The 14,864-nt window shown below is 43.4% G+C and overlaps 1 protein-coding gene across 1 annotated transcript in view; it reads right to left on the bottom strand.

The window, feature by feature from the left end:
• prrt4b (proline rich transmembrane protein 4b) overlaps positions 1 to 14,864 on the bottom strand; it is a 21,587-nt gene extending 6,723 nt beyond the window's left edge. The window contains exons 1-3 of the mRNA XM_030113087.1: positions 14,742 to 14,864; positions 7,562 to 8,713; positions 3,136 to 3,273 (exon numbers count right to left, since the gene is read on the bottom strand). Coding sequence (XP_029968947.1) covers positions 3,136 to 3,273; positions 7,562 to 8,621 — 1,198 coding nt within the window. The 5' untranslated portion in view covers positions 8,622 to 8,713; positions 14,742 to 14,864. The remainder of the gene's footprint in view (positions 1 to 3,135; positions 3,274 to 7,561; positions 8,714 to 14,741) is intronic.

Genomic DNA, 14,864 nt, shown 5'->3' with positions numbered 1-14,864 from the left:
TATATATATATATATATATATATATATATATATATATATATATATATATATATATATATATATATATATATATCAAATTTATTTTTATTTTTATATTTTTAATTTAACCTGGAATTCATAGGTGGAGACAGGTGACCACGCCCAGTGGGCGGGCCTTAGGAGTGAGGCTTACCTGAAAGAGTATTTATTGTTGAAATAATAAATGGCTTCACAAAATAGTTTTTAATTCCTTTCAATATATGTGAGGACTAAAACTAAACGTTTTGTGTGATTCTTACATGAAAAGGGATCATGGCAGCTGCAACGTTTCCTACATCTTTCAGGACCTCCGCCTGTCAATCAATCTAGTCTGTTTCTGATTGGCTGACCTGGAGAAGGTGGAGAAGGTGGGTTGGATTGTGTGAAAATGCAGAGGAAGTGAAGGAGTTCAGCCTTTAACCAGGCCGTGACCCTGTGCTGCTTCTCAGCCACACACTGGGATCTGAGTAATTCAGAAATAAATCAACCTGGGAGCTGTTTATTTCCTCAGAGGTGGATTTAATATCGCCTGCTGGATTCTGCATGAAGCTGCAGTGAAATAACTCAAACCACCGGGCATCAGTGGTGAAACACAGTCAGCTGCTTTCATCAGACTTCAGGGATGCTTTCAGACTCAACACTGCACAGATGGCAGGTAAGAAGAATTTATTTCTATATTTTATGCGCATAATGGCTCAAACATGATTCTTCTAGTAGGACTGGATCCTGCTTTTATCCTCTCTGGGTTTCTATCCGTTCTGCTTATTGTAACTGATCCATCTTGAAGTTCTATTTACTTTAATTTGATGTCCTTTGCATTGTTTATGCCAGTGTGGCTGTGCAGGTGTATCAGGCTGTTGATGCTGGTAGCAGGAAAGCTGCTGACTGTGCTTCTTGTAAAGGTGAACAATGACCTTTTAATGCAGCACATAAAAGGCCAGGCTCCTGGGGGAGCATGCCTGTTCAATGCATCTCCATACACACCGTATAGGTCACCGTACTCACCCACTTTAGTAACCATAGACACTTCCTTCCACTCTGAAATGTTGGTATAGCTGCACATGTTGACCCATGCTGTGGGCTTTTTACTTTTTGGTTTGATTTGTGTTAAAGATTTGATTTTGTGTTGGTGGACTTGCACATTCATGATGTGAGCCTTTACATACTTGTTGAAAGGCTTTCACAATAATATCTAGGCCTGTATGTGGTACCTGTGGAAAGTAATTTCTTTTTCACTGTTGCTGTTAAAACAAAACTTTTTTTAAAGATATAAGAATATTTGGATGGACTCCCATTCATGCTACCCTGGAGGTTGCCATTTTCCATTTTCACTTGAAAATGTTGTGTAAACAGGTCTCTGTTTATAGTTCCCCCCACTTTTAAATTGATTTTTCCATCCATGCCAGGAGTTGCTCATATACACTGATTTCAGGCACTTGTCAAAGTCTATATTCTCCTTCCTCTGTATTTATACTGAAGTGTGTTAAAATGTTTGTAGCCACACAACACTCAAATGTCAACACATGCTTCAAGTTTCTGTCTGATTATCATGATCAAGACAGCATTTCATTTTTGAAGATGAATTTTTATCATCATTAAGTAAATAAATCATGGATCATGCTCATCAATGTCGGTTCACAGCAACTATTTATGTCTTTGATTCTCTTGAAGGTGCTAATATAACTTGAGGAGTCTCTCCTCGGGTGCTTAACCTTGCTGCAGGTGAGGCCGTAAAGCTGAAGGCTCCACTGATGTTGAGCGGACTCAAACAACCCCACGCTCGTCTCTAATTGGCTGCGTGTTGATTCCGCATAATGAAACTGAAGGCTCCATGTAGTTTTCATCTTGATTGCCTTCATTTTCAATTTGGATCGCCTCAGAAAAAGCAATTTAGAGGGAGCGGCTTCGCTCTTGGAGAAGTTACACCACGCATACTGAGGAGGAGCCGGTTGTTTGTGTTTTCAATCAGGAGACTGGGAGTGTTTGTGGGCGTCCTCGATACAATGCAAAACCACCTGCTTTGGATCCATCAAAGTAAATAGGAGAGTCTGTGTGATAACTGTAATCGTGTTTATGTGCGACGCAGACTTTGAACACAATCAAACGGCAGATATTGTTTCCCAGGCTTCCCTGTGACACTCCAAACCTCACAGCCCCGGAGCGGCCCACCGTCGGCACGCGGCACATTTGACAGGTCTATTTCTGAAAATCACTTGACAACATCTGCTATTCTGGGCGAGGTAATGTAGGTTAGATCTGTGAACTGGGCCAAAAGCAGATCTTTTCAAAAGCGTGTCAGCATGATGGATTAATACATGAAGAAAAGTGGTTTTCAAAGTGTGCGGCCGGTCTTTCCTTTGGGGGATACAGCAGCAGGAACAATGCTGGGGGTCAGAGCGAGACCGCTTCCTGTTCGGACTTTTCCTTTTAGTTGTTGAGAAGTCACGATGAAAAGAAAACTGATGAAAGGATCAGAATCAGTAATATAATCAACAGTTATACAGCTCCAAACTTTATATAACCAATATAACCAATAAACTAAAATGTTTTTGACACCCATGGTCTCATGCAGCCTCTCAGAAATGCACTGAATGACAGAAATGTGTCACTCCGTCTCTATCCCAACTGCGTTTGTCCTCTAATCTCTAACTAGGATATAAGTCGCATGTGTTGAAAGAACCGTTTCACACTCAGCCTGCAGCGGCTCTTCTGTTCAAATTGCTCCGGGCAGCACAATTGCCCATTCTGTGTGTTTCCAGTTTGTTTTAATGGCGGCTGTTGTCATTGGATCAATGCCTGTCTGTCTGTGAAGTGAATTACTTGTTCGTTGGGAGGACATTGTGCCCCGGCTCCTCCGTTCTGAGGTTCTCTCTGCAATCGCAGCTTGAATTTGCAGTTTTCTTCTCCCGTTGGAAGCAATTAGTCGCTTCAGGCAAAAGATGCAGGGTGATTGTCTCTCCAAGTCCTCTGACAGATTTACAGACAGAAACAAGCAACGTGCCGTCTTTTTGCTTGTCCCCCCTCTCAGTATGGCAGTGCAAACCCGTGTTTAAGACAGATTGGACTTCCAGCTCGGTTACAGTGTTTGCTCCCATCTCCAGGGATGTGTTTGCTCACCTGTGCTCTGTGGCAGGGATGTTGTTAGCAGCTTAGAGGCTGGCGTGGAGACATCTGCCAGAGTTTTGTGATCGTCCTTGTCTGTGGCTGAAGGAAGTGCGCCGTCTTCGTCGTCCTTATCCTGTCTGCCCGGCAGCTCTGGGAAGACATGTGCAGTTTAACCTCTGGGAAGAAAAAGGAGCTTACCAAATGAAAGTTTAACCCTCTCTGTTCTCTGCTCGCAGCACAACTGAGACTCAACACTGTAGAAAATGGCAGGGCTGTATTTCTTAACCTAGTTCTGTCAGAGATCGACCTATCATCCGCTTAGCTGCAGCCATTCATCCATAGCAGTGAAGACCGGCCCTTTGTGGTCTAATTACTTTGACATCCTTATGTGAATGCACACGGCTGTGTACGTCCCGGTCCACTGTCGATCCAGTCCAGTGTTACAAATTGATGCTAAACAAAAAAATATAGAGAGCTCAAAACCCCAAAATGCAAGAGAAGGACGGCATTAGATGGGGAGAATGAGTAATGAAATAACTGCGTGACAGACAGAAATTATTTCACCTTTCTTTTCCCTGTGGTTTTAAACTGTGTAGTCACATAATTTGTTTCTGCTCTCTGCCATTCACACAGAAATAATCTGTTTTACAACACCGTGCAACAGTCATTAACGGCGCCAGATGAGATTTGGAGTTAAAACCCAGTGAATGAGTGGTTGGGGAAAAACTAATGAGCTGAACGTCGAAGCAAGAAATACCAGGTGTAATTTTATTTTACAGCTTTGAAATTAATATTTAAAAAAGACAAAAGCCATAAAAATAGGGAGGGGGATAATGAGTAATGGAAAATAAACTGCTACAAATCAATGTATGATATCATCTCAGTAAATAATCTAGGCCGTACTGGTATTACCTCCATTAATCACAGGTTTTAAATGTCTCTGAAGACAAATCTCTTCATGGTTTTACTGCAGTGTTATCTTCCACACAGCTGGAGCTCAGATCCTTCAGCTGCTGAAGGAAAATCAAAAATCAAGAGGTAGTTTGTGTCTGAGCTAATTCAAAATATGTTAATTTGTTGCAGGTATTTACAGTTTATCTCAATAGTTGATGGTCTTTTCCCCATGTTAAAATACAGATTCATTATTTAAAGTAAAATTTGAGACGCGTACTACAGCCAGAGCAAAGAACTTTCAATGCATAAAGGGAAGATATTAGCGTGTCTGTAGAGTTACATTAATGTCTAATGAGATTTAATCTGCAGGAGAGGAGGAGAGTAAATATGGGCACTCATTCACTCTCTGCACATCACAAACAGCATTATGATGACCAGCAGTTCTCAGAGCATGCTGAGTGAGCAGAACAGCACAAGAAGGGATGAAAGAGGGAAACATGCCAGCTAAAAAAACACTATTTCCATTTTCCTGACTGAAGAGCAAAACCCTCCATGTTACTGCTGAATTATCATTTCAACGTCTTCCTAATTAGCATTTTCATTTGGTTAATTTTGGCCTTAACATTTATCTTTATTCATCAAGTCAAACTAAAAGCTTGTAATGGACCTCAGTTTGTTTGTGACTCAGAGAATGAAAAGTAGTTTCAGAATAATTGGGAAAAGTATTTAGGACGTTGCCGGCTCTCGTCACATGGAGCCGTTTTTAGAGTGAAAACTGCCTGAAGGCTCTTCGTTATCTTTAGCTCGAAGAAACGATAAACAAAAGACAATGCTCCTCTCCATTACACTCTGCTTATCTTTCTAATTCCTGAAGGAGCTTACAAAACGATGACATGAATTAGCTTACAGCCGATATTCTGAACTGAAATTGAGAGAAAATATCCCAGAAAACAGAAAGGTGCCCATAATGAGTTGTGTAATAATGGAATATATTAAGATAAAGCCGCTTATCTTCTTCTTTTTTTAAAAAAAAACTCAATACACTTTCTCAAAATTGCATCACGTTGCTAATTTGGTTCATTTTCAAGATGGATACTAAAGAATTCAGAGCAGTCCTGCTTGTTATAAAATGATCCTCATTACTGGGTGCTGTCGGTTCTTTCCCTGGGATTCATTTAACTTGTGGGTCAAATCTGAAAAACAAACTTAACTGGCGTATTTAGTTATTATGAGACGATTAGCATAATCCTAAAGCTGCCACAGTGTCCAGTGTTTGCATTGAGGACCGCTTTCTATGGAAAATCTTTAAAAGGGGCATCGGATATTCATGTCACATGCTCGGCGTGTAAAACATTTCCATAATCAATTATTCTGTCATTGGCCGCGCGGCTCAAGCTGTTTTGTACACCCCTCGGATCGCAGAGACAATATATCCTTGGAGGTATTAATGGAGTGCGCTAAAGGTCTGCTAGTCTGGATATTAGTTCAGCATACAGCGGTGGTAATGATGGGAGGAGGGGAGAGAGGGAAATGGTGATGAGAAGAGCGTTTCCAGCTTCAGAAAGCCAACATTTTCACCCCTCGGACTGTCCCTCTTCCCTTTTTCGCTCTCCTTTTTTTAATAATTGCCTTTTCTATCAGATGTTGCAGCAGGTCTCAGTAGAGGATGTGACACAGATGCGGAGCACTGCTATTTTTCAGGACCTGACAGTTCTCTCAAGGGCACAAACCAAATGCTCTTTCAATCAATGAAAATCTGGTTGTTGTTTTTTTTTTTTTTTTTTTTTGTGGTGAAGATTTTCCAGACCTCCAGCAGTGAAAGTGCTCACCCTGCGCAGCCTTAAAGTAGATTACAGCACACACGGCAGTATTCACATGGGGATAATGTATGATAATACATGGTGCTGTACTTTCATTTTCTTTTTCTTTTCCATCTTCTGTTGTTTTTTTCAAACGTCTCCTCGAACGGCCAGAAGCGTTCCTCATCCCTGTCACAGCAGTGGCTTCTGACACGTCTGTCCGTGTACCAGAGCGGCGGGGATTGGTGTTTGTACAGAGGCAAAAAGATTGCAAACACTGACAGAGAGAGGGAGGTGGGATGAGGGGGGGGGGGGGGGGGGCTAAATGGCAAGAAGCCTGTTCAGCATCCACGGACAGCGACTGTCGGGCGGATGGTCCCACAGGAGAGGTGGTGCTGGTGGTTTCGCTGACTGTGCGCTTAGAATACAGATACGTGCCCAGAGCAGCCCTCCCCGCCCGGCCTATAACCCCCCCCCTCTTTTCCTCTTCTGTATGCCACCGCACGGCAGACAGCTGCAAACAAGTGCAGACACAACACCAGCAGACAAAACATAATGTCCCGTCTGCTTTAGCAGAAAATACCGAACGCACCGGTTGTGTTCTCACGCAGCTAATGCAGATGGAAAATGTAATTTTCAACTCCATGAAGAAATAATTTGGACACACTTTTAGGAAACATTTTAAAGAGTTAAAGTTTAAGATGTACTTTCAAACTGCAAAGTTGGTATTTAGTACTGTTCTGTACTAAATTTATAACTATAAACCTTTAATTTACACACCAGGTAGGTTATAGTCACAAAACACTATCACCAGCGCCCATCCACCGAACGCTCATAGTTTTCCCTTTAATCGAGTCATCATTTTCTGTCCGACCTTTGACCCTACATGATGAATGTGTCTGTAGAAGACTCATTAAGCATACAGACAGCCAGGAGAAATGGGGGATGGGCCAGGAGAATAGGGGGAATAGCTTCAATGTCATGTCAGGGTCTCCTGAGATATATCAACTACCGGTGGCTTTCAGCTCATCATGTGCAAAAACAAAAGCCCTATCCAGTAGGTTTCAATCAGATAAACTTTTCCTCCATTTTCTCAGGTAATGGCTTCTGCAATGTTGATGTGGAGCTGTGGAATAGTCCTCTGAAATAAGATGGTGCACATTTCTCGTTGGTTACAGATATGAAATGCTAGATTAAAATGGCAAGGTACCTTGGATATAGACTCATGGGTAAACAACTACAAAGCAGTGAGGACATTTCTTTGTCCACCTGGAATGTGTTGCATAACCCATTTGAAGGCTTTATTCTTTTCAGTTTAAAGCCTGCAAGCTTGAAGCCTTGAAAATTAAAAAAAAAGTGCCAGTCTGTGTTTTTAGAGCTCTGTCTGTGAAGAGGCTCCCATCTGTGAAATGGTATTTAAATATCCTCATATACACGTATCTGTTAAGTAGCCTGATGTCTGTGTACCTTCTGAAAAATAATAGATGTACTTATATGGTACCCCTGTCAAGGTAAGTCAACAAGAATTGATTATTAACTGATCAACCGGATTTTAACAGCCCCGCCATTTATGCAAATCTTGCATCTTTCACTCCTGGCCATGTCAGATTTCCCATTGATCGACCAGGACTGTCTGCAGCCTTTTGACAGTCCTCCATTGAACACTAAAGACCTGTCTGTAGATGATGGATCACATCCACTGAATCAGTCCAGCCATTATTGATTTTTTAAAAATCTTTGCTTACCTCCTGTGATTGGGAAGTTAACCCCTTGCCTCTGAGTTGTGCTCGTTATGGATTCCAGGACTTCTTCGTGATCAATTCCCATTGCAGTGGAGATTATCCATGGCTGTTCCTCTGCGGCGCTCACCCTGGTCTCTGAGAAGCGCAGGCCGGTCTGGGTAGGGTGAGCGTCGGGCACTGTGGCCTCTCCAGCATGGCGAGAAATGCCCACAGTTGTGGAGCGTTGTGGGTCTTTTACAAATGTTGTTTCTGGGGAGGGAGAATGATCGACGGGCCTCAGAGGCTGTCTGCTGGTTAGTGTGGTCTCCACTCTTCCCGGGTTAATTGTCGTGGTTTTGGCTGCTGCCCATGTCAAGGCAGTGGGAACAGTCGTCTCTGGCGCTATCGTTGAAGAAACCTCTCCTGGTAAATCTTCATCTTTCTGATAAACTCTGTGTTCTGTTGGGAGGTGTTGAGCGGTGGCTCCCATGCTGGGTTCGTCTACTCGTGTTGTGCCCCATGGTGGGTGGGTATGTGTTGCGTTTTGTTCAGGAGTGTTAGTGCTGGTCGCGCTGTCGGCGAACAGAGTGTTTCTGACGGAGCTGCTTGTGGGAGAGTAGGAGTCTGAAACAAGAGCATCATTGTGGCTCTGAACTCCGCTGCTGTGTGGAGAATCTGATGTCCATGTGGGAAGTGATTCAGTTCTTATCTTCGTCACACTGGTTAGGAGCCCCTGAGTCAGAGTGGTGGGTAGTTCAGACGCTTCAGAAATGCTCTCTTCCCCTGATCCCGAGTGGTCTTGCAGGGGATCAATTGTATCGGTCAGCCCTTTAACAGCTGTGGTGAATGTAGCTGTTTGGTCTCCGCCATCTGAGCTAGCATAAAAGGGGATCCAGAACAGTGAGGGTGGTTTAGGGATCTTTGGCAGGGACGGGGCCCACCAATAGGAGCTGGGTTTATTCTCGGGGGGATTCTCACGCGGTGGTGTTGCTCCCCAGAGAGCCTCTTCGTCTGCCAGGGCCTGCCTGTGAAGTAGCAACAGATACCAGAAGAAGAGAGCCAAGGTCCGGTGGAGGCGAAGCATGCTGTCTGCAGTGGCGTGCGTATCGGTCACATGTTGTTCTCCATACTCCTGCTCCCTGAGGCGGGGGTTGGCACGCTCGCCAGCAAAATGGCCTAGAGAACAAGAACACACAGAATTCAGGGTAACACACTTTCCCTCCACTCTCAGACGGCTAAATTTGAGTTGACGAGAACTTGATATCATTTGCATCTGTTCACTTTTCTTTTCATGCTCTCGACTTTCTCCGAGGGTGACCTGCTTTTCCACTCTTTGTCCAAGCCTGTAAAGTATATCAAGTAGGGAAACTATGCCACCGATTACAAGCAACTGCTGAACTTAGCGGGCTAAAAAAAAATGTCATCCACCACAAATCACAACAAGAGCTTAAGTATCGCTGACAACCGGCAATTAGTGGTGCCCGGTTAGATGTGGCGGTCAGTATTTATGTCATGCTCTTGCTTCAGATGCGTACTGTGTCGCGGTGGTTGGGCTGCTCCACAGACTGGCCAATTAGAAGAGGATCTTCCATCCACATGTATCCCATTCAGCACGTAGCGGTCAAGAAATATTGTGAGAGAGTTGGGTTGGGGGAGGTTCATGAAGAATTAGGGTCCAGCACCCCAGTCTCAGAATGGAGGGTCCTCCTAGTCTATTGTTGAGGGCCGAATGGTTCAAAGTCACTAGCCTGTTGCCTCAGTGAAAAGACTGGGGCACCAAAGGAATTTCCTCAACGACAACAACAACCTGTATGCTTTAGCTGTACTTAACTCCCCCCTTCAATAACCCCCCAGCTTTGGCCTTGCTTTCATTCAGTCTCTGATGTATTTGTTCTTTAAAGTGAACCGAGGAAGATGTGTGGGAGTGTAAAAAAAAAAAAAAAAGTCAATATTCTCAGATGTGTTCTCTCCAGCTTCTTGTATTAGGCCACCCTTCTTTTTAATTTTTCTTTTCAGCGTCAGCTCCTCTCCTTCTTTTCTGACGAGTTAATTTTCAGCTCGTTTTTTCCTCTAATCCATGCCAGTTTTCTACACTGGCTTCTTCTCACAATTTTCTTTCATGTGCACGCGCTTTTACTTCAATCAGCCACTGCCATACAGCTCACGCTAGTTCTCACTGATGAGAACAGCGTTTTGACCAGCCATCTCCCCCCCCTGCGCCCGCCCGCCTGCAGGGATAGAGCCAGCCTGGATACGCAGTCAGATGCTCAGATATGAAGACAGACTACCGCGGAGTGAATCAAACACACAGCTGCCCACACACTCCCCACTTTTAGCTCTTTTGCTTAACAGCCTGAAAATCAGTTTGCGGTGCGGTGTGACGTTGTTTTTAGACGCTTCCTGTGTTTTCGGCCCGCGCTGGCCAACCTGCGTGCTGTCACTTGTCGTCGTGCAGAGATGTGGCTGCAGATAAATTTGTACATGACTCTCTGTACGTCGGTGCATCTGTGTACTTCGTTTGCCCACATGCATTGCTCTGTAGTCAGTCCGCACACCCACACATGCACACTCACAATCTCTGAGATTTCTCAAGATGTTTAAACGGGAGGTTCTCGTTTCCCACTGCAAGGCTGATAAAAAGAAATGTGAAGAGAAAAACGTCTTAGGGAAGCATATGGGAGATGACCAGGCTTCTCTGATTGCCCTATTGTTGACCTAATGCATAAATAATCATTTAAAAAGCAGAGAGCGTGTATAATTTATTAACATGAACGTTCTCAGATTTCACTCCAGTATCACTTTCATTGAGGAACCTGTGGCGTAGTAAAATGAAACTCATTTAGACGTCTACATCATGTCTTTTTTATGTTATAACAGTATGAATGATGCTACAATCCTTCAAACAGAGTGCTTTACATTTAGCGCTTAGTCTCATTGGAAGTCTTTGACCACCAACATGTAGTCAAATCATACACGCCTTTAAGTAATTGTGCTTTAAATTGTTGCATTTTAATAGCAGCATTTTTGATTTATAGCATAAAAATGCAGTTTGCAGGTGTTTGGTTTCTCCTTTAGCTCCAAATATAACATCATGCATTTATGAAACACTGATAAACAAAATGAAAAACTATGGATTTAGCTCAAAATGTTTTCATCACAACTTATAATTCAAGTTAGGGGTGGGCACACTAAACACTTTCAACAAAAACCGTAATATAAATCTGTGGCTGTGGGTTCAAAAACTACCTTTGCAATTTGTTTTATTTTTTTTTATTCCTCAGCACTTCCCTACATACAACAGAGGAATTTCACTCTATGATCTGCAAACCAGAGAAAATTGATCTGCCACCCACTATGGGTCTATTTGTGGATTCAACCCTGCAAGTTACACCTGACACAAAGCCATGTGACCTTTGAGGAATTACATTTATTTATAGCTGCTCAATAGCAACTGTACAGAGCTTTTTTTGATGACCGTCTTTCCTGGGAATCTATTAATGTATTCATTTTGAATTGATTTGGAAACCTTTAGTTTAAAACAGAAAATAAGCTTTAAATTCCATGTATTCCTTTCTCTTCTCATAGTGATTTCTTGAAACAAATTTGATGGAATTTCACTTGCAGGGCAATGAAACATGCACACAACCCCTAATCTTTGGAAAACAGAGGTTTGAACCAAACTATGATTCAAAACAACCACAGTGGAACTGAACTGTGGGTTAAATGACCCATTACATCGCAAGTCTGCAGAAAAACTGTGACTGCGTTCAGAGTTTTACTGGGTTACCAAAACACAGGATAAACTGTGTCGATGCAGCACAGCGTGCACTTCGGTGTATAAATGAAAGTTAGTGAGCAATACTGAGACGGCGTTTAGCCGTCACAGATGATTGGTACTGCTGTGAATCAGTTTTATGAATAACCAATCCAGCAATCAAGCTTAGTTACGACTAACCAGAAGTCATCTAAAAACTCGTGCTTTAATGTCAGTGCAGATCCAGCTTTTAACTTTGTTGTCGCCGTTTATCTCCACATCAAATGCGAGCCCGCCAGCAGCACTGTCTGGTCTGACAGGCCGCAGAGCGAGCGGAGAGGAACCATAAAACAGCGTCTGTGGGGAGTTTACAAGTCCCTTCTATTATTTTTGCTGGCGTTTAGTCTCACTGCTCCTGACAAAAACAGGCCGAGGGGAGGGGGAGGGGGGGGGGGGGGGTGGCACGGCGGTGTGCTCGATGGAGCAGAGATAGAGAGAGAGGGAGGCCGAGAGCAGAAGACAAGGGCAGGAGAGGAGCACAAGACAAACCCACCGCTCCGACATTCAGCCGTGGTGTTATTAGTGAAGGGGAGTAAACCCCGCAGCGGTCTCCTTGATGCTCACTTCAGTTTGTTGCCTCTTTTATTAACTCCGTAAAAGGACTCCGGTCTTTCTCGATATTCTGTGTTCAGCCCCACTTGATCTCTTCTCCCGGCACCAGCAGTCACGCTGATCTCAATCTGCTCCGTTCGCATTCCTCTGTTCAAATTTCTGTTTGTTTTTTTGTTTTTTTTTTTCCTCCTAAGCAGATGTCACAGTTGTATCCAACTCCTGGCTCTCTGTCATCATAATAAGATGGAAAGAAAAAGCTTTCTGAGAATGAAATTCAGAGCTGACCTTAGAGGAGAGGTGAGATAGGAACGGCTGAATTAGAAGTGTATCTCTCCTGACTGATTGAAGTAGCTGAGGGGACTCACAAATGGAGACGGATTGACTGTGGCCAGTGTCATTACTATTTAACAAACCCTCTATAAGCACGGGGAGGTCTGAGGATCAATGACAAAGTCCAGAGTAATGGAGTAATTTACCTCCCTGCAAATGGCTACTGTTGTGGGTGACATTTCGTTTTCTCAAACTGCTGTGTGGGTGTGCATATTTACAAGCAGTACTTTTCACTCCAGTGTTATTTCCATGATTGTAATGTAGTTGCACTTGCGTGCGAGTGTGCGTGCGCGTCCTCCCACGTGCCGTTTAGTCCTGCATTACGCTGGAAGCCCTCTAACATCATGGCCTCTATGGAAGGAGTCAACTTATGGCTTTTTCCTCTTGTTCTGTCCTGACTTTGACACCCGGCGCAGATGTCAATACTGCACAGATTCAGTGGGACTGGCTGCTTTCACAACAACAGCGAGTTATTCTACATAAAGCAGCACATTTGAATGAACTTTCTAAAGCGCAAGAGAGCTGAATGCAGCCACCTGACGTCTCTGTGGCGAGGATTGAGATTGTAGTTTTCACCTTGGTGTTTCAATAATAACTTGAGCTGCACAATGTAGTTTAAATTTATCTTAATTAGCTGACATCAATCTTCAAAATAGAAATAGCATACTGAACTGAAATACTCGTACATATTGTGTTTCCATACATTCAAGATCTTCACTGCATGAGATGTTGTCAGCTGATGGATTTCGAGTGTTTGATTGTGGAAAATGAAGCCTTCAATATGGTATCATGGTTGTTACTGTGTGTAAGACAATATAGGAACGTTAATTCACTGTACAATAAAAGCAGATAATTGATTGTTAAAAACAAACCTTATTGCAAAGTTTGACCAAATGTAACATTTTGTGAATTTCACTGCATCAATTCTTTGACATGATCAATGTGATTGTGATGATACTCTTTGGGTTTCCTCCTTTAAGCAAGGTGATCAATGGACTTTAATTGTACGGCGCATTTTAGTGCTTTTTTACAAGGTCCTTTACATTCACGACTACTCATCCATCACTGGGAGGAGGCTGCTGCCTGCTAGTTCAGTCTGTTAACCTGATTAACTCTCCAGATTTGTGATTTTGATGTCTTTATGAATGATGGTTGTTAATAGGTGTTTATGAGCGAAGTGCAGAAGATTTTTATCCTTTGCAGCAGAGCAACAGCGGCTGCTCTCCTAGTCTTTATACTAAGCTGGACTGACCATGTGAACTAATGAGATACTGTTTTTGGAAATCCATATCTCTGAATCCTTCCGTTTTCATGAATCACTGTTTCAATTAAGCGTGTGATTCAACAGTGGTCATTATCAGGAGTCGATATATAGCCAGTTAGTCCCCGAATAAACCCGTTCTCACGTCTAAGAATAGCCAAAGCCTTGATCCAAGTAGCAGTATATAAGTGTGACTTCACGGAGTTACGTGTTTCCCTGCTGGATTTACCAACCAGCAACATCCTGATTCACTCTATTTACAAACAAGATTAATTCCCCGCTATTCTAATCCGTAGAGGTTCCTCCTTCCTCTACCTTTTCATTGGCCCTGACATTTGCAGTAGGATATTATAATGCGTTTTTGTTGAAATACCTGCATGCTTTCATTTGTCTTCATTAGTCGGACTCGGCTGAGACCCCACAGCTCTGAACCCTCACTGGCCGCTCCTGAAATGTATTCTCCAGAAGGAATGATGTTCACGGAGCCGGGTTAATACTTGTGTTATCCTCTGAGCTGATGAATGCATTGAACCTGCTTATTGTAAAAGGACAGTCTGAAATACAGGCGTTCTCCCCGGCTGCCTTCGCCATGGTGACAGCTGAAGCCAAAGACGTCTCGCTAATCCCGCGGATTTGAGCACCTTTTGGAGTCCGCTGTTCCGCTTGTAATGAGTGTGCTGCACTTACATGCAAATAGGCACACACACACGCACACACACACACACAGAAGTAATTCAACCTTGCAGGAGCCTTTGCTGCTTTGCAAACCAAAATCAGACACAGATGCATGCATATATTCTGGATCCTTCAGCAAAAATGAGAAGACTTAACATGCATGTAACTATATTCACCGGATGCTGAATATTACAAATATTGTCTTGGTTTTATTACCTTCCTCCAAATGACACACTGTCAGACACACTCTCTCTCTCAGTAGGCAATATGTTCATCCTACAAATGTCCCCTTTGCTCTCATTTGTTCTGTTTTAAAAGCGCCATCAAGATTCAGATATCAGCAATAAATGTTCCGGCATGTGTTCTGTAGGACCCCGTGTGTTTGTGGGTGCGAGTGTGTTTACGTCTAACCACAGCTCAGCGCTGTCTCACCGGTAACAGTATGGGAGTCAGACACACACATCCTTTATATCTCCAGGCGCACCAGCTGATCACAATACACACTCGCAGGAGGACACAGAGAGGGAGACGGGCACATGGAAGCAGTTGAAATCATGTCATCGGCGGCTTACCTGCAGATGTGTGGAGTAAGATGGAGAATCCACAGCCCACAGCGGTGTGTGTGTGTGAGTGAGTGAGTGTGTGTCTGCAGGCGAGACCGTTTTTCTGAGCCTCTGTAGGTTCGCCTGTGTGGA

The sequence above is a fragment of the Salarias fasciatus genome, chromosome 17, assembly GCF_902148845.1.
Source record: "Salarias fasciatus chromosome 17, fSalaFa1.1, whole genome shotgun sequence".
Lineage (NCBI taxonomy): Eukaryota > Metazoa > Chordata > Actinopteri > Blenniiformes > Blenniidae > Salarias > Salarias fasciatus.
Note: the sequence above shows the minus strand (reverse complement) of the source record. Positions and strands in the feature narration are given on the sequence as shown.